The sequence below is a fragment of the Crassostrea angulata genome, chromosome 6 (genome assembly GCF_025612915.1).
Source record: "Crassostrea angulata isolate pt1a10 chromosome 6, ASM2561291v2, whole genome shotgun sequence".
NCBI classification, from domain to species: Eukaryota; Metazoa; Mollusca; class Bivalvia; order Ostreida; family Ostreidae; genus Magallana; species Magallana angulata.
Genome location: NC_069116.1, coordinates 29,769,445 through 29,788,493, shown reverse-complemented (window position 1 = coordinate 29,788,493; position 19,049 = coordinate 29,769,445). Strand labels below are relative to the sequence as shown.

The 19,049-nt window shown below is 34.4% G+C and overlaps 1 protein-coding gene across 2 annotated transcripts; it reads left to right on the top strand.

The window, feature by feature from the left end:
• The first annotated feature begins 392 nt into the window (after window positions 1–392).
• LOC128189417 (neural-cadherin-like) lies at window positions 393–18,802 on the top strand. Of its 2 annotated transcripts, XM_052861020.1 has the most exons (22): window positions 393–1,568; window positions 6,841–7,020; window positions 7,612–7,852; window positions 8,332–8,578; window positions 9,186–9,288; window positions 9,556–9,661; window positions 10,251–10,498; window positions 10,592–10,869; window positions 10,962–11,073; window positions 11,261–11,634; window positions 11,749–12,108; window positions 12,487–12,690; window positions 13,317–13,494; window positions 13,833–13,850; window positions 14,303–14,443; window positions 14,736–14,851; window positions 15,042–15,203; window positions 15,557–15,804; window positions 16,080–16,339; window positions 16,737–16,877; window positions 17,081–17,191; window positions 18,106–18,802. In XM_052861020.1, exons 1-22 carry the CDS (start codon window positions 611–613, stop codon window positions 18,360–18,362), a joined length of 5,043 nt encoding a protein of 1,680 aa, XP_052716980.1. In that variant the 5' UTR covers window positions 393–610; the 3' UTR covers window positions 18,363–18,802. The 2 variants fall into 2 exon arrangements, with proteins under 2 accessions (XP_052716980.1, XP_052716981.1); XM_052861021.1 differs by lacking the exon at window positions 13,833–13,850 and having other exon boundaries at window positions 394–1,568.
• Window positions 18,803–19,049: the final 247 nt, after the last annotated feature.

The following is a 19,049-nucleotide window of genomic DNA, read 5'->3' as shown; positions in this document are numbered from 1 at the left end:
AGATGACTCCGAGGGGTTTTGTTGATTTAAGCCTCAATCAATAGTCATAAAACTGTTTACAGTCTGCAATAGTACAGTCATGTATGTGCATTCTATCCAGACAACAAGGTATACCCCAAGATTTAATAGAAATGTATTTTATGACCTTACTATTTGGTATGTAACTCCTACATACTCAAAAGATAAAAAAAACTACAGGTAACGAACGAAACGCGCACCCACTCCGAAAAAAAATGCCAACCACTTTTTTTTCACTTTCCAAATATTTGTTGTATGACGAAGCCGGGTATTATTGTACCCACCATAAATGACTAAGTGCCCGGTTTTGAAGTGATTTGAATTTTCTGTCCCTCACCTAAGTCCAGATAACGCAGCTACCTTGTTTGAACAGGTAACTGATAACGCACTCAACACATTCCATAAAGCACAGCCAAGGTCCAAAAACAGCAGAAGAAAGAAATAATGTTATCGGAAATACTTTTATCGTGTTTCACTTACAAACGGGGACTGTACTAGTACATGGATAGGATTTTTTTTTTTTGGTGTGTGTTTATATGGAATATTTAATATATTATCCGTAAAGGAAAACAAAACAAAAGGAAGAAACAAAATGGCGGCCATTATGAGGCTTGCCCTGTGTGTATTGATGGTCTTCTCGGATTGTGTTGGAAGTAACATTATCGAGTTAAGTGTATCAAAAGCCGCAAAGAAAGGCGACATGGTGGCAAAGTGTGGTTGTAGTGATTTGGACTGTTCGTTTTCAGGTGCTTTCGATTCGCAAGGTTTTGACATTTCAAAATCAGGAAATATCATTTTGGCTAAAGATGCCGTGAGTTTCGAACAAGAAACACTTCCGGTCTTGGTGAAAACAAAAGATAGTTGCTACACCAATATGGCGGCAGAGCAAAAATTCATCATTCATATTGTGGATTCGTCAAATTCAGTTTCTATGTCCTCACCTATACTCCATAGCTCAATGCTTAACGATTTCCCAACATTGGTTGGGACCGTTGAAAGTTTAACTCCACCTGGCGGTGAAACCGATCAATATAAGTCATTTCATTTATTAGGACCGTTGTCTGAACATTTCAAAGTAAAAATAAACAGTGCAAATGAAGTTGAAATATTAAAAGAACCAAGTTTTCTGAAGAGTGAAACCTTTTCAACGTTTCTCTTTATTTTAGTGTTCAAAAGCGAACGCCAGACGTACTATTATAATGCAGAGCTTTTCATAGGTTCTGATATTGAAGATTCAGAAGACAGATATATTAGTGTACAAGAATCTCATGACGTCATGAAACGCCAAATCTCCACAGTTGTACCAAGAAATGTGGCAAAGAACATTTCTGTGTATGAAAACAATACGGGGGTTTTATTCAACATTCTGGATAATCCGTCTCAAAACAATGGAATGTCTTTCGAAATATTAGAAGCACTCCCGGAAGACATTTTTCAAATCGATGCAGACGGCAATGTTACCTTAAAAGATGGCGCTCGTCTTGACTATGATAAAGGACACCGGGTATACACCATTCGAATTGAGGTCAAATCAGAATTAGGAGGACAAGGTATATTTTCAGACTAAATGGAAACACTTCGGAAGTATCCACTGCAAACAATTCAAAGTAATCAAACGAATAAAAGACATTCCTTCCCCATTAACACATAAACACATACACGAAATCCTCTCAAAAAGTATTTTAATAATGTCTTAAATATACTAAAGCCTGCAGAGGATTTTTAGGTAAATATGCATGAGCATTAAGTTTTACTTGCATAGAATAAGTAAACGTTATTTAACTCTGTTTAATTTCAAATTTTAATTCAGAATTTTCAAACGGCCATCGTATGATGCTCGCTTTCAGGCTGTAAATTTGAATGTTTGAAACACTCCAGATAAGAGGCGCTAAGTTCTGTAACGCACAGGAAGTAGAGGGGATATTAGCCAGTTTACGATAAGATTCAAATGGTCAACAAAAGCTTTAGATACCCATTGCAGTGCCTAGTGTAATGAATACAATAACTTTCAGTACTTCTCTAAAAGAATATAAAATATCTAAAAATACGGTGTACATATTTAAATAAGAAATAAACCCAAATTTGATGCTATCGACAACAGATGTTGCGCATTTGATCAAATTAAAAAAATAAATTATTCATATAAATCAATTTTTCTTAAATATGTCAATCATGACGTCATCTTTACAAGTTTACATTTGTATATAAGGTAAAATGTGGCGTTGCAATGCGTGTGATGATTCTGTTTATTCCCAAATACCATATTTAATCCAAGTTATTTAATAAATGTCTGCAGAACCAGCAACATCAGATTGTAAACTTGAGATGAAGAAATTATCGTAATATTTGAGTTGTGTTTTAAATCTGTATTTTCGATAATTCTTTCATGGATATAATATTCAAAGCCAATATAATGTAGTTATCGATAATAGAGTTAAAAATAGAATTTGATTTGATGACAGACAGTAACCAGAATAACATTGAAAGCCTTTGTTGTCAATAAGAGGCAATTAAATTTTCCAAAATACAAATACACGTGTGTGTTGACATTCTCTTGTGCAAATCACTCACGATTTTTTTATCACCTCAAATCAAATATTAGTAAAAAAGATTTATTTGGTAAGCTTTATGTAAATAATGCACGGAATGACAGCACACTTGTGCTGACTGAAACTTCTATCTAAAAAATAACAGTAATGTTAGTAATATGAACATCAGATATTTCTGATTTCGCTTGGAATAATAAATAGTCTTTGTCAGGAGAACATTGTCAAAACCCCTAAAATTTTAAGACTAAGTTGATGAATATTAAGAAGTAACCTTGAAACGTCAATATATTTAATTCATCCGTACATAAATGTCCTCAAGAGCATACCACCTGTATACAACACTGTGCCGGATAATTATGCCAGGTGGCATTTTTGCACCCTCTTAAGATGCAGTTTCGGAAAAATCCTTTTTTTTTTAAAATGATAGAACATTGTCTAGAGAGTATATAGCTACTTTTGTTTTAAGTGTGTTTCACCTGACAGGTGAGATATTTAACCTTTAAAAATTAATATCCCATAGGAAAATTATAATTTCCATAGGAGAAATGATTCTCCTACAGGAAATATTGACAATCCTATAGGATTTTTCAAAAATCTTAGAGGAATTATATTTTCTGTAGGAGAATTGTATTTCCTGTGGGAATTTGATTCAGGGCAGTTTTCCTATAGGAAACTAATATTTCCTATCGGATTAAATCAAATCATGTCGGAATTGAAATTCCTGTAGGAAGTTCTTGTATTCCGATAGGAAATTTCAAATTTTCTGTAGGAATATTGTTTTTCCTATGGGAAAAATAATTTTCCTGTAGGAATTTATTTTTGAAAGGTAAATATCTCACCTGACAGGTGAGTTACGATGATAACAAAGGTGGTTGTAAAATCTTTAAGCAATGATCTATCATGTGGCAAATTTGAATTTTTCGATATATGCAGCTTAGACGGGTGCAAAAATGCCACCTTGGCACTGGCATAATCACCCGGCACAGTGTTATATATACTGTATATAGAAATATATATTTTACGTGCATGTGTTCGGCTAGTCTTGCGTTGTACATAGGCATACTGTTGCTCTGAAAATTAATTTCCATACATCATGAACAGAAACGATCGATATTAATTACATTTAAAGGCTGATTTTTAATATGATTTTAAAAGTAGAAGAATAATAAAAGTCTTTGCAAGATTTTATTCGTAAATATAGTTCATTTACATGTATTTGAGTATTAATCCCATTTAAGAGCATGTTAACTGTAGGTCAATATCTTCCTTAATTTAAATTTAATTACTTTTAATGGCGAATGAACCAATTAATAGTTCTCCAGGGCTGCGTTTTACAAATGAACTTACGACTTGCGACCAAAGTAATGAATGCTAATTAATCACAAACTAATCAATGTTTCAGTCTCATGACTGTAAAATATTATTATGAATAAATATGGTTTTGTTCTTTAAATAACATTCCATGAGACTGAAAATATTCACGACTCTGTCGTAAGTTCTTTTGTAAAACGCAGCCCAGGTCAGAAGAGCTTAGTCTATAAATACAATGCACTCATACAACAAAGCGACTGGTCAATCTGACAGGTCGGCTCTGTTTAATGGAATATTAGTTTTAGATCAGTATTTGATTAAAAAAAAATATTTAAGGTCGAATAACATATCGTCACAAAATGGCTGACATCTGATCGAAACGACATTTCGTTCTATTAAAAGGATTTTATCGACGATAACATTTAACTTATTGCATAGCCGAGCTGATAAGTGGCGGGCTTGTGATCCGCACATTCCGAGTTCGAATCCCGCAGGGCCTTTTGTTGTTACTTACTGAATTGAATTTTTTAGATATTCATTTTTTATCCCCAATCTGCAAATTTTTCGCTTTTTTGACATATGTACAGTCAGTTTATATATCGTTATATCTTTCATAATTAGAAAATTTACTGTTAAGTTAAGTGACTATTTCCAGTCGTGTTATTCCACCTCAATTAATTGTCGACCAAAATATTGACCAATTGTAAGCATTGATTAGTAGTAGCTATGGGCCGCACATACAGTTAGCACATTAACAAGCAAGTTGATAAATTTGACGCATAGGACATTGTTTATTTTATGCATTCTTTTGTTATTTTCTACAACAACAAAACTTAGATTTCTTTCCAAAGATTAAACAAGAAATCTTATTGACGCAAGCGTCAAATGGGACGCAAAAAGATAATTGTTGGGTTGTTTACATAAAAAACACACCGCAAAGAAAATAACGAATTGGTTGTACTAATTTTAATGGTAGATTTTAATTTCAATTGCTATATTTTCAGCAACTCGTTTTGATTTTTAACATTTTACTATTATTATTAAGAATAGAGTTCGATAATTTTTTCCTAAATGGAATTATAAATCTTACAATTTATGAAGATAATCATTTTTATTTCAAAAAAATTAAAATAAATCAGGTTAGCTCAAATTTTCAGGTCCATACAAATTTTCAGTCCTTTCAAATGTTTGCGTAAAAAAATGATATGGTTGTCATTTTATTATAATGTTCTACCAAAAAGCATATGGCAATATAAATTCACACACAAAGTCATTTTATTTGACGCAGCACATAGAAATTCAAATACATCATTTATATAAAAGTTCATGTCATTCAGGTCTTTAGTATTTCAGGTCTTTAGTATGTCCTGTATACCGATCCCGATACAATGAAAAACTCCGAAATTTTCCGAATATATAATAGTCTCGATAAAAATGCGTCTAACACGACAGTCTTTGACCAACTTTTCATTTACAAGCAAAACAAAAAATATGTAATATTTTTAAAAGGCATTAAACATATTTCTACATGCAAATTTACTTTTAAGGTCAGACGACACGTTCCTCGAGAATCTTTTTTGTATCTCCTGGTAATAAAGAGTTCCAATGAAAAATATTAATTTTATAATTACTTTAAAAATGAAAATTTACTTGGATATGGTTATATGTCTAGATGGTCGAGTGGTTAGAACCGTGGCCGCTCACTGCAAGAAGCGTATAGGTGGTAGAGGTCGTGAGTTCAAAGCCCCGCCCCGGCGGAGATATAGTTCTGTTGTAGTGAATTTTGCTGTGGTGTAGATGTATTTATTTTTATATCAGCAATTCAAGTGTATTTTCAAGAAGATTATATAGGAAATTGCATACTCTAGTATTTTGCAGAAATGCCTGGTAAGGTACCCTAATTTTTTGCAAGAAAGCTTGTCAAAGTAGTAGTAAACCAATAACAAATTCCTGGAAAAAGTTATCTAAAATTAAGGAACGTGTCGTCTGACCTTAAAATATCAATTCATTAAAAAAAAGCTATCCAGCAGAAACGCAGTTACAATATTTAAATGTGTATCAAACAAGTTTAGCTTTTTAAAAAAAGCTTACCGTCTTAAGAGCGAACCCGAAACAGCATTTAGTTATCAAAGACAATTTAATTCTTTTTTTATATAAATGTCACCTTCCTCATGACGCGTGGAACATTTTTATGTCATCATGTATCTTTTAAGCCAGCGTGTCTAAAATTGAGAAATGCGTACCCGAGCTTCTTAGTTGATATCGACTATAGTAGGGTAAAAGAGGTCTTAAGAAGGGTCGTAGACTCGTATTTTTTTGATAAAATCAAAGTTACATAGCTGCATTCAGCATTTTGTTCAACAAATATTACATGTAGTTTTACATATCTAAGGTGCAAACAGCTTTACCGATATTAGCCATTATGCCGCATCATTTTTATTTTTACATTTTTGTATCTAAATAAAAATAATAAAAGAAAAGCAAACAGCTTCAATAGATATTATTGAATATTGCCTTCAACTAGTTGGACCTGAAAATCAAAGACTGAATTTCATTCATAGCATTTTGTATTGCTTTTTTCGTTTTCTCACTTTTTAAGATTTGAAATCTACGAAATTTGTTAAGTCGTACGTGAAAATGATCATCAGAAAATTACCTTCCTTGTGCCGAACACTATTTCAACCAATGAAATAAATGTAAATTTTTACATCATGTATTTTCTACCAATCACAAATGAGAGGAAGTGCACAACCCGGAGACCGTAAATTATTTCAACTCTTTATACCGTCTTCCAAGGAAGACGGTAATAACGGACCGCCTCCTGGCGGCCCGTAATAACATACAACCAACAAAAGGAAACTTGTCTTAATGTATATATTATATATTACATAATATAATTTGAAACTGTAATGTGCCCTCTAACTCTTTTTATATTTACCCGAATAAAAACTACTTATTTCAGTCACTCGCTATACAGTACACCTAAAAGTCCTCGACAGCAATGACGAATTTCCGGTCTTTGTGAACGAGCCACGCCCTTTTCTGTCTACTGTGCGCAGTAACGCCCCTTTAAGGACAACCGTGTATATCCTGAGCGCATCAGATCCAGATCCCGGAAGCAGTTTGCGGTTCTACAATAATGGTAAACCATACCTGATACCTTCATTAACAGTTTATGCGAAAAAAAAATTTAAAAATCCTTTTGATATCAAATATATAATTATATTGGTTCACAGTAAGAGCAGTACTTTAAATAATAGATGAAAAACACACTACATCTGTAAAGCTACTTGTGGTTATATAGTTATGAATAAATATAAATAATGTTTTTTTCATCCTAAATTGATAAAAAAAATTGTGCAGCCATACAATCATATGTAAATGCATGCAGTAATACATGTACATGTATATGTGCAATATTCAGTTATACATGTTGTACTGTATGTAATATAACTCCTTTGTCAAGGGATATTCTTTCAAAAAATCAAAACATTCCATTAAAATTATAAAAAAAGAATGATATCAGAAAAAACATTAATCTTCATATTGTTTTAATAACGTTTTTAAAAAATACTCGTAGGCTTCATGGAAAAATAAATAGTTTTTTATTTAAAAGATTTCCATCTTCAGAATACAAAGTTTAAACTACTAGTTTGATATTGAAAGGTAAATATTTAATCTCTGAAAAATGACTCTTTATTTCCAAAACTTTGATTAAATTCTACTTTTAAAGGTTCTCTTGACTTTGATGTGGACGAAAAAACCGGAAAAATCATGACTGCCAGGATCTTTAATGGTGTCAACGATACAGATGGGACTGATTACGTCATAACTGTCTATGTGTCGGACATCGCGGCCCCGGTACTGCAGACGACAGAGGCCACGGTAACGGTCAGGATGGGAAGAAGAGGGCCCCAGTTTTTCTCTTCGTCATACTCTGCAAACGTTCGAGACGACAATGAAATCAATCAAATGTAAGGATCGTAATTTATCAAAGATGCCTAAAGCATCATTATATTAGTAGTTACATCACCGTGGCATTTGAATTTACATTTCTTGAGTAACTTCACTACAAACCTAAAAATACAATACATGTAGTGTTGACTGAGAAAGAAATTATTTCACTTTGAAAATCAAACCATTGTGTACTAGTATGTTACTTCTACTTTCCATGACGTACTTAGTACCACAAAAAGTGGAAATTTTGAAATAAATATTCTAATTTTTTATACTGGGGGGGGGGGGAGGGGGGTTGTTAAATATATTTTTACTGAACATCAGATACATTTTAGGCCTCTTATTCTTTTTTAGGATTCCATCATTCAAAGCAATTTTACAAGATCTTAACAAATAAAGAATACCATAAGATCAAATTTGATTTGTTAGAAATGTCATTAGATTTTTTCTTTACACAGTGCAACACAATAAACACATTTTTATTACCCTCTTTCAGATTTCTCCTTTTGGATAGTAACGGAGACAATTCACCTGTTCAATCTCTGAACTTCCAGGCTGATTCGGGTGGCACCACGACTTATTCGGTGTATAGCTCCACGTCCACCACATCTAATAAATTTGACATTTCTCCAGACGGAAATCTCCGAGTACTATCCAAGCTGTTGTTGGGCGTGGATCCCCCTCAGTACTCCTTGTACATCCAGGCCCAGGATTCTTTTTCGGGATTATCGACAAACGTCGACGTAAGTTTAAAAATTGACGAAGTGAATTTTCAATCGATCTATTTATGGAATAAGGAATAATTCTTTGAGTACATGTACTTATATTTATATTATTTACGATTTCTATACTTTAAACAAAGATCCCAAGGACTCTTTCTCTTTTTAAAGGAAATGTTCGTTTTACTTCTACTCATCAAGAGAATTTATATAATTTATATAAATACAAGCCGATTGGTTGCTGTTGTTTCAATAATATTCGTGGATATAAATTTTGGTGGATTTAATAAAAAATCTTAGAAACGTAAATTCGTGGCCAATAATCCTATCAATACCAAATGTTTGTAGAAACTGCACTTCATTGAACATTTATTTTCATGGATAAACTTAACAACGAAATCCACGAAAATTGGTATTCAATAAATATTCATGAACCCACAGTACTCCACTTTAATTTTTTCGTCCATCCACTTAAAACCCCCCAACAAATCCACGTGCCTAGTACAATAGAGATACCTGCATTGTTTTAAAAATCAGTTACCCAATTAAAAGAACTTTAAATAAGATTCGTCTCCAAAGAAAACTGTTCAGTTGGGAACCAAACATAGTTTGCTTTTTTGTGGCTTTTCAGCTGACTGTTCATCTTCTGAAGAATTACAAACCAATGTTTACGTTGCCCGTCTACACGCAAACCGTGCTGGAGAGTCTGAAAGTCAACGATTCCGTTTTGACTGGTTGGTTTTATTTTATGTTATTTTTTTTGAAAAAATATATTTCTACAGAATACATGTAGAATTCCATCATTTTGTTGACTGATGTCAACTGAAAGAAAGACCTGATAAGGTGACAAACAAATTAGCAGAGGTATTTTGATAACCTTTCAGTTAATATTCAGTTAGTGGAATGATGAAGCTTAATCCTGTGGTATATTCCATCATACTCGATCACAAACCCCCATTACTAGTACAGCGATCGTAATTAAGTTTTTTTTTGAATTTTAGTGGAGACCATTGGGAACAATGGCACGCAGAATTTTAACTACAGCGTTGACTCGTCTGTGTTCTGGGTTGAAAACTCGAATGGAAAAGGCATCATCCGAGTGAGGAGGTCAGTACTTTACCATCGTTATTTCAGTCCTAGGGTTATTCAGAAAAAGTGATAAAATTTTAATTTTATCATATTATAAAATTAAATATGAAACTGAATCCATACAGTAAACCTCGTTTAGTACGAACACGGATTTAGCGAAACCTCGGATATAGCAAAGTTTTTTTCCGAGTTCCTGGTAAAATTCTTAACAAATCTGCAAAATTTTACGGTTATAACGATTTACGGATATAGCGAACTGATTTAGAGGTAAATAATTACGAAATTTAACATTTTTATAGCGAATTTCTTTAAAGTTTAAAAAGTTTGCACGACCATTTAACATAATAAATTGAATGAATTTATTTTCAAATAAATTCTTCAATTAACAATCCGATTGTTTAAGATATCAAAAAAATGTATTTTCCTTCTAAGACTGAATTAGCAAAAATTGCAGTATGGTGAAAAAAACCCATGTATATAGTGAATTTCCTATAGTTATTATTACGAATTGGTTGTACGGATAACACGAATTACGGATATAACGAAGTAAATCCATTGGTCCCTAAGACTTCGCTATAACCGAGTTTTACTACACTTTGATTTACAGTCAGTTAGACTACGAGGCAGCAAGTGATGCGTATTACCAGGACCATTCATACACCTTCCACGTGACAGTCGATGGCTACAACATTACGTCACTAGTTGTTGTGTACATACAGAACGTAAATGACGAAGCACCCACATTTACGAGCAGCAGTGAAAGCACAATACAAGACACGATCGATTCGGGTCGCACCGTGATGAATGTCAAAGCCATTGACAAGGATGGGGATAAAGTGACATACAGATTTCTAGGTAAATATACGTTAAAAAATCGGATCGAAATAATTTTTTCCACATGTTCGTAATATGCAGAAGTGTAAATTGATCAAAATAATTGTCTTGCAGGATCCAGTTCAATATTTAGTATTGACCAAACTTCCGGGAAAATAACGATATCGATACCAGGAAGTCAACTGCCAGTCAACCAAGACTCCTATGAGTTGATTGTGGCGGCTCAGGATGATGGGAGTTGCTGTGAACACGGCACAGCTCATACGACAACGCAACCCATCAAAATCAACATCGTGGACAGCAAAAACTTCAAACCCCAGTTTGTGGATTGCAGGTCCTACTATAACGCGTCAATTCTAGAAGAAGAACCCAGAGGAACGGTTGTTTTAACGGTGAGGAATCGACTTGAATATGAAAATAATGTTAACTAACACTGATCCATATGAAGTTCTTTTGTCTGCAGTTTTCGATGATTACATTATAGGTTTCAGCAACAGATAGAAACAAAGGAGAGAACGGCGTAGTGGACTATACCATTCTTAGTTTTAGAGATGACCTTAGGCAAGACTTTACCATCGAAAAGATAAACGGATCTGGTTAGTGAAAAACTTTTAAATTGTCTTGAACATTGATAAATAAATGCAAATTACATTTTTTACCAAAAACTAGAAAAACAACAAGTGCAAAAAAGTTATAATTATTCATAATTTTGATGTTGCAAACACTATTTTGATCTAAGAACTAATGAATTTAAGAAGAATAATTTATATACCATCTTTTCAGGAGTAATCAAAAGTAATGTCAAGTTTGACCGCGAGACGTTGAAGGACATTCTGAAGGTGACGGTCATTGCGACCGACCACGGCCAGCCCCCACTCAGCAGCGAGTGTTCCTTCATTGTTGACGTCATCGATATAAACGACAACGCCCCGGTGTTTCTTTCGGGAGAAAACGTACAAGGATGTCAAGGACGCGATGAAGGAAGGGTGTCACGTGACTCTAGTATTAGTGACGTAGCGTTGAACATTAGAGCGTTCGATATAGACTCCGGGGAAAATGCTGAAGTAGTATACTCGTTAGTTGACAATCCAGGGAATTACTTTAACATCATGACCAAAACGGGGATGATTATTGTAAATCAAAACCTTTCCGATGCTGTAAGTGAAAGTGTCTGCTGCATAAAAGGCATGCTTCATGTATCGATTAAATAGATACATAATTCAAACATTGGAGTAAATCACTTAATATACCTTTGAATATTTTTTTTTCAGCCAGAACGTGTGAGTTTACAAGTTTTAGCATCGGATAAAGGAGAAATACCACAGAACTCAACAACCTTTGTTGACATTGTTGTCAGTAACTCCTCAGTAACTAAGATTTGGCCCAGTGGTAAAAATAACCCGGACCAGATCATTGATGACAACACGAGAACTGACGCTCTGATCAACACAGTGTCATTCGGAACAACTATTACTGGTGCCAGATTAATCGTAAAATGCCAATCTTCCGAAATGACTGACAAGTTTAAGATTTCAGTTCCGGCAAGCGATAATAGAAAATTTGAGTTGCATGCAGCAGGGGACTTTGATGATGAAAAAGACACAAAGGTCGTGCAAATAAGAGTGTACACGGTAAGCTCATTTGTTCATAACATAGTTACGGCATTATTCGTACATATATGTAATATGCTTAATGGGCAATTTTCGTATATTGTCACTTATAACACGTTCGCGAAGACGTAATTTCGTGACTTATTGATTAAACATGTATGAGTAATGAATGCATGTAAATACTGCGTTTAATAAAATTTGTCAAAGATAATGGTGATAAAGACCCTCGAAATCCACTAAAATTAAGTCACCACACATTTTTATAGTTCCCAAGTTTTCTATAATCTTACTGATTTCATTACAGCAAAATGTAATATACTTTTTTTGGATCTTATAATTGAAACTTTTTATTAATAATTTATGTTATGTCATGATAGATATTATAATCTTATGAAACAGGGCCAAGGAAATGACCAAAAATACGAAGATTCTTACTTCCTCTTTCAAATAAATGACACCAACAACAAAGCTCCGATATTTGTGAACAGGGAGAACCCTAGCATTGGTAAAATAGAGTTTTCGGTACAAGAGGAGCAGGCGGTTGGGGAGGAAGTCGGTATTTTATTGGCCCACGATGGGGACAGTAACCCACTGTTCAACAAGGTACGCGTACCATACACTGTTTATCATCGAAGAACCATTTTAACAAGACCTTGGACTTTCAATAGGACCTAGCTATCTATTCCTTGCGTCAAAACTTGTTAAAAATGACGTGGTTTAATTCGAAATATGCATCAGCGTAGTTTTATCTCAAAAGCAAGACAAATGTTGTTGATTTCAAAAGCCATGGCTGAGAGGCTAGCAATGAAATAGACAGGCCTACGTCACATTGCTGTTTGACACAACTACCCAAAGTCCAAGCTCTTGTTAAAATTGTTCTAATATCAAGAGCTGCAATTTTATTGAAGGAAATTTGAATATTAAAAATATTAAATTTATTGCTTCGAGCTCAGGTACAGCAAAAATTAATCAACGTCTGTTGTTTGTGGGAAAAGCTATAATTAGTTGCTTGTAGAAGGTTTTGGATACTAACGTTTCACTGCCATTCATACAGACGAAAGTATGTATCAGAACAAAAACCCAGCTCCATTTGCTTCGAAAAAGCCATTCATCAATCATTTTTTCTGGTATTCAAAATTGGTGATTTTTAAAATTATGTAATTTGTCACCAAACTTGCATGTCATGACATTTGGTGTATGATCAAATCGATTTATATATTTCTTTTTAGGTGTCTTATAGAACTCGGTTCAATGACACCAATTTTAAGGTGGATGAATCTAGTGGTGTGGTAAGTACGCTTATCGAGTTTGACCGAGAAAATCTTACAACAGATACAGTGGACCTACAGGTGATTGCTGAAGACGGCTACCCATCCTCTATCCCCGGACAAACCGGTCCAAATACAGGTATAACAAGACTCTTCTATTGTGTTCGATAGTTCGAATGAATCCAAAGAAGCTATGTTCAGTGTCGTATTGTTGAATGAACTGCTCTAAAGCAGTCAACACCTAGACTCTATGTTATGATGTCCTTCTGATTAAATCACCGATGATGGTGTCTAGAAAATCAACAATTATTGAATGGTTCCGATATTAATAATTTATTATATTATATATTTGTTTCTTTTGTACCAATATATTTAGTTTGAGAGAATAAACTTATCTTGAGCTTCATCATACTAAACGCCTCCAAGAAGCTTTTGTAAAGATTTGTTTATTACAAATAGGGGTATATTTTTTTTTAGTGAACAACGGATTAAAAGGTTGCAAAAATTGGGTTTTGATGGTTTTGATCTTTTAGGCCAATGCGTGAAGTATTGCAAAAAATGAACCAAGCTAGTTTGGTTTACTATAAGAAGTAGTATTGTGTTTGCTTGTGTTTTAGCCATTGGGTTTTTGTGTTGTTAAATAACATGTTTCTCCAAAAACTGCATTCTGTTTAAATTATATTTTATATAATCATATTTAATACGAGATTATTAAATAACTATAGTATATATATATATTTCATATACACGCGATTAAACTACTGAGGCTGAAGGTTACTTAAGTCTCAACCAAAACGTTTCGTATCGTCTGGACAAAACCATAAAACCAGAACACTATTTTCTCCTTTCTTTCTTACCTGCTTTGAGTGCTATACGTATCTTGCAACAGTAAATAGAATAATAGAATTTGTTTATTTAGTCACCATTCTTTTCGTATTTGGTAACAGGATCAAAAGTTGTCCAGATCACTATAGAAGACATCAATGACAACCCGCCATACTTTGCCAACAGCTTTTACTTCTTCACTGTGCCAGAAAATGCCCCCGTTTATCAGCATGTTGGAACTATTAAAGCTTTGGACAAAGATGGTAAAAAATCCTCATAAGACTTCAAAATTATAAGTCGCTAAAATGCTTGGAAATATATGAGGAGATAAGATGAAATGGACATTACATACATATGAAAAATTGTAATTATACGTGTGAATAGAACATACGAACATACGAAGTCGAATCACTCTTGTAACATCCAGCAAGATTTTTCGGTGAAGCAGAATATTTGACCTTTCTTTCTGCATAATGTTAATTTCTGTAATAAAAGAATGTTTATTTTGTCATAATGTTTAGTACGGTAAAGGTTTTTTTTTATTTATTTCATAAGATGAGAAGACTTCGAAGTATACTAAATATTCTGTTGGAGAATCGAGATATTTTGGAGTGAACGAAAATACCGGCGACATTTTTGTAGCTGGAATTCTTTTCGGTCAAGCCAATACGGTAATTATGTCCGTTATACATGACATTTTTTTTTATTATTTCTGAATAGAAAATAATATCGATCAATTTCCTTGAAATTATTAGTATATTGTAACTAGAGTTTTATATTCATATGCACTAGAAATGTACAAACTTAAAACCTGTTGAATTTTTTTCTTGAATTATTTATTATGAATTAAATATGTTTCAGAACATTACTGTTATGTTCACGGCAGACGATGGGAAGTACAGTGCATCCGTTAACGTGTATATCGGTGTGCAAAAAACTTACAACAGACGTCCGGAGTTTTCCGGAAATTACGACATCAAGAGCATTGTGGCCAACAGAAATTACAACGAGTCCCTGTTTCAGGTTGGTGACGTCATCATTGGTAATTGTCACTCGGAAACCATTCTGTTCTCTTGTAGTTGTTTTCAATACAAAGTTTACTAATATTCATGAAACTTCAAAAACCTTTTCAATTTAGTTGCTACTTTCTTATTTTAATTTTTTTCTTTTGAGTATTGTATGGTATTAGAAAATAAGTAGTCTCCCTATAATAAAACTATTGTTTTCAAGAGAATTGTTGTCATAAAATCTTTTAGTTGATTATTATAAATTGAAACAATGAGTAAAATTTCTTTTTACGAAATACAAATTTTAAATGATTGTTTTTAAAAAATCTTTTTTTCACGCCATAACTTCATTTTTTCAAAATAAATCAGGTCAAGGCTAATGACCCAGATTGTGGAAATCCTTGCCATTTGACCTATGACATCATTTGGGGTGATCCGGTCATTCCGCGGGTTTTTAGAATCGACCAATCGACCGGAGAAGTGTTCCTTTTGGCGCCCCTAGAGTCCCGGCCATATGTGTTTAGTGTGAAGGTGACGGACAGTTCTTCGGGTGGCCGAAAGAAGCGATCTCTTGCCGCCAAGGATGCTTATACAACGGTCACAATTAACCCAGCAGCGTAAGCCTCGAGCTCTGCTTTATCAAGTTATTTTGCTTATGTGACAAAATATGTTGTTTAACATTGGTCAAAAGGACCAATTTCATTCAAAAGCGATACCGTACATGTAAGAATGGTAATGAAAAGAACTCTCAGAACATATCATCCATTTAATCAAATTGGGAATCAACAGATAGCGCTACAGTTCTTTCATGAAGGTTTATTATTTTTACTTAAAATGAAAAAGAAAACATCTTGAAAGTCTATTCCAACTTTTAGTGTCTTAATTTACACAGTTGTAACGCTCACCAAGAGGCAAATGCAGCGGCCACCTGTGAATGCATAGACTACTGCAAGGACACGGCCCTCTGCCACAATGGGGGCACGTGTCAACTGAACTGTACAGATGGTTCAGAGCGGGGCTATTCCTGCCAGTGCCCCTCGGGGTACAGTGACTGGGATTGCAGTGAGGTAGTGGTGGTCACATCCTCCTCCATCACAAACAACGAAGACGACAACACGTGGCTAATTGTGTTACTGGTGTGCCTCGCTGCATGTGAGTATCCAACTAACATTCTTGAACATTCATGTACACTGCCACGAATCCAACTCTGATGGGCACAGGCTCGTGTGTCATCCATAAAGTTAACCCATTTACACTGTTATTATTTTAGCACCGGGTAAATTTTATCGCAGAAACAAGTGCATGTGGTTTGCTTTTGAGATCAGCGTCATTTTCACCGTTTTGGTGCATGAGCCATGTATCGGAAAGCCTAAGGTCTTAGAAATGGCTCATTTTTCAAAGACATAAAAATCATCGATAGAACGAAAGCGAAATTAAAGAAAAAAGTTTTTTTATGATTTGAGTAACGTAATGCTTGCTTTTTGTTGCTTAGATTAATAGTTTAACGATCAGTTTGATGATCTCAAAATTGTCGTCTGCTCTATTTCAGTGATAGCAGTGGTCATTCTTATCGTGGCCTTTTTGGTCATGAGACGGAAAAGAATGGACAAGGATAAAAGCATGTTTGCATACGACAATGATGACTATGACATCAGAGAAGACGTCATGGATTACGACGAAGATGGCGCAGGTTGGTGTTCATACATGTTTTTAATTAAGATCATTTGCGCCTTACGTAAATTTTTAATTCACATGCTTTAAATCATGTGAATGCCCTTTTCAAATTTTCAATAACACGGCAACACTGCACTATGTTATTTCGTGTAATTTCAACGTAATAATGTTGCAATCATCAAAGCCATTTTCTTTCTGGATGTCTGTTTTGTATTTCAGGAGAGGATGACTATGCTGGCTATGATATCTCAGTCATCAGAAAACCTGTGAATGCTAGAGAAGGCACTATCATACCCAAATCTAGGACAACATCAGACAAACCAAATACCTGTAAATAATATAAAATATAAAGTGTCATAAATATTTTTTATAGAATATATGATTTCTCCAGAAATTCACAAATGTGTTCCCTACCGTTGTGCCCAATGCGTTGGTGGTTAGAATCTATTTTGTAACAAATAGAACTATTTCAACAAGAGCTTGGACTTTGGGTAGTTGTGTCATACAGCATTAATGTGACGTAGGCCTGTATTATTACTTATTAGGTTCGTTGTGGGGTCGGTAAAGTCCATAGAAGGCTAGGCGGAGCCGAGCCTTCTATGGACTTTACCGACACCACAAATTTCTGTAAACATTCAGTAACACACCTAATAAGACTTAGTGTTTTGTTTTGTCAAGGACCTACAGTTTGATATGTAAACAAACAAAAGATAATATATAACGATTAAATTCATAGCTTAATTCTCTAATTTTTTACCTTCCTCGTCAGTTGTTTGTGCAAACCTCGATGCTATTGTAGGATCATAATATTACGTCACGGGCAAAGGGGGGTCACTATAAATATTTTGGGGCTTAAAAATTAAAGGTATGGTTGAACGTTTGTGTAAAGAATCAGCTCAAATAACGTTACGTCCGCAATGTTGCCGTTTAAATTTTGACGCTTGCCCTGTAAAGAAATTTATGAGGCAACCACGTGACGCGATTCATCCAATGACGTCGAGACATTCTAGTCCGAGGCAAAACAAATTTCATTGCTGGCCACTTAGCCAAGGCTCTTTGAAATCAAGAATATTTGTCTGGCTTTTTCGCTAAGACTACGCAATCGATGTATATTTCGCTTGAAACCAGCGTCATTTTTAACTTGTTTTGACGCAAGAAATAGATAGTTAAGTCCTACCAAAAATCCAAGGCCTTGTTAAAATGGTTATAATGGAATATAATGTGAATCAACTTCTCTTTTGCAGCGTCCGGACCAAGCACGGGTCACCTCGGAGATTTCATCAACGAGCGGCTGGGAGACGCCGAGGGGGAGAGCGGTGCCCCTCCCTACGACACTCTGCACGAGTTTATGTACGAGGGTGAGGGAAGCCTGGCCGGCTCCCTCAGCTCCATCAACACGTCATCGAGCGGAGGGAGTCAGGACTACGAGTACCTCCAGGAATGGGGGCCGAAATTTGCCAAGCTTGCCGATATGTACAATACATATGAGGATTCTGATTGACGCATATCAACTAGAATATCATGTTAGCAGTGCAAATCATTTACTAGCATCATCATGTCGATATTTTTGTTTCATATTTTTGGATTTCAGCGTCTGCATCATCGTCATTTCATTTTTTTTAAAATTACAAATATTTAATCATACCATTGACTAGTTTTATGTCAACTGCTTCTTTTAAATTAAAATGCTGATGAATTTGGTGCCATAACAATCCATATGTGTGTATGTGTGTAGTGTAATGATAATTTTATTATAGTTTTTTATAAACAAAAATGATTTCTATAAACTGCATGCTACCCTTTTTGTCTCGGAATATTTTTTTTAATTGGTTCGGGTATGTTATGCCGTAATTTTGTGGAGAAAACAATTTCCTCCAGAAATGTGAAGTCACCACTTTACAGTCAAATGCTGATATTTTGTCAAATAAAATTATTAATAAACACACGTGTATTTGTATTTAGATCCGTCGTTATTTGAGAAAAAAAGAGACTGCTAATCATTTTCTAAATGAAAAATAGTTACATGTACTATTTATATTATTTTAAATCAATAAGTTGAATTCTTTTTACTATTTGTGTTAAAGTCCAAAACTTTACCGAGATAGCGGGGACAAGTTATACAATACCCCCCCCCCCCCCCCAAGATACTGAGTATGTATAATATTGATCCAAATTCTGGAAATAAAAT

Bases quoted from the DNA above. Each gene is read 5' to 3' on its own strand.
- LOC128189417 (XM_052861020.1), top strand. From the start codon at position 611: ATGGCGGCCATTATGAGGCTTGCCCTGTGTGTATTGATGGTCTTCTCG. The intron at 10,870-10,961 runs GTGAGGAATCGA...ATTACATTATAG, and splicing joins GAGGAACGGTTGTTTTAACG to GTTTCAGCAACAGATAGAAA. The intron at 14,852-15,041 runs GTAATTATGTCC...AATATGTTTCAG, and splicing joins TTTTCGGTCAAGCCAATACG to AACATTACTGTTATGTTCAC.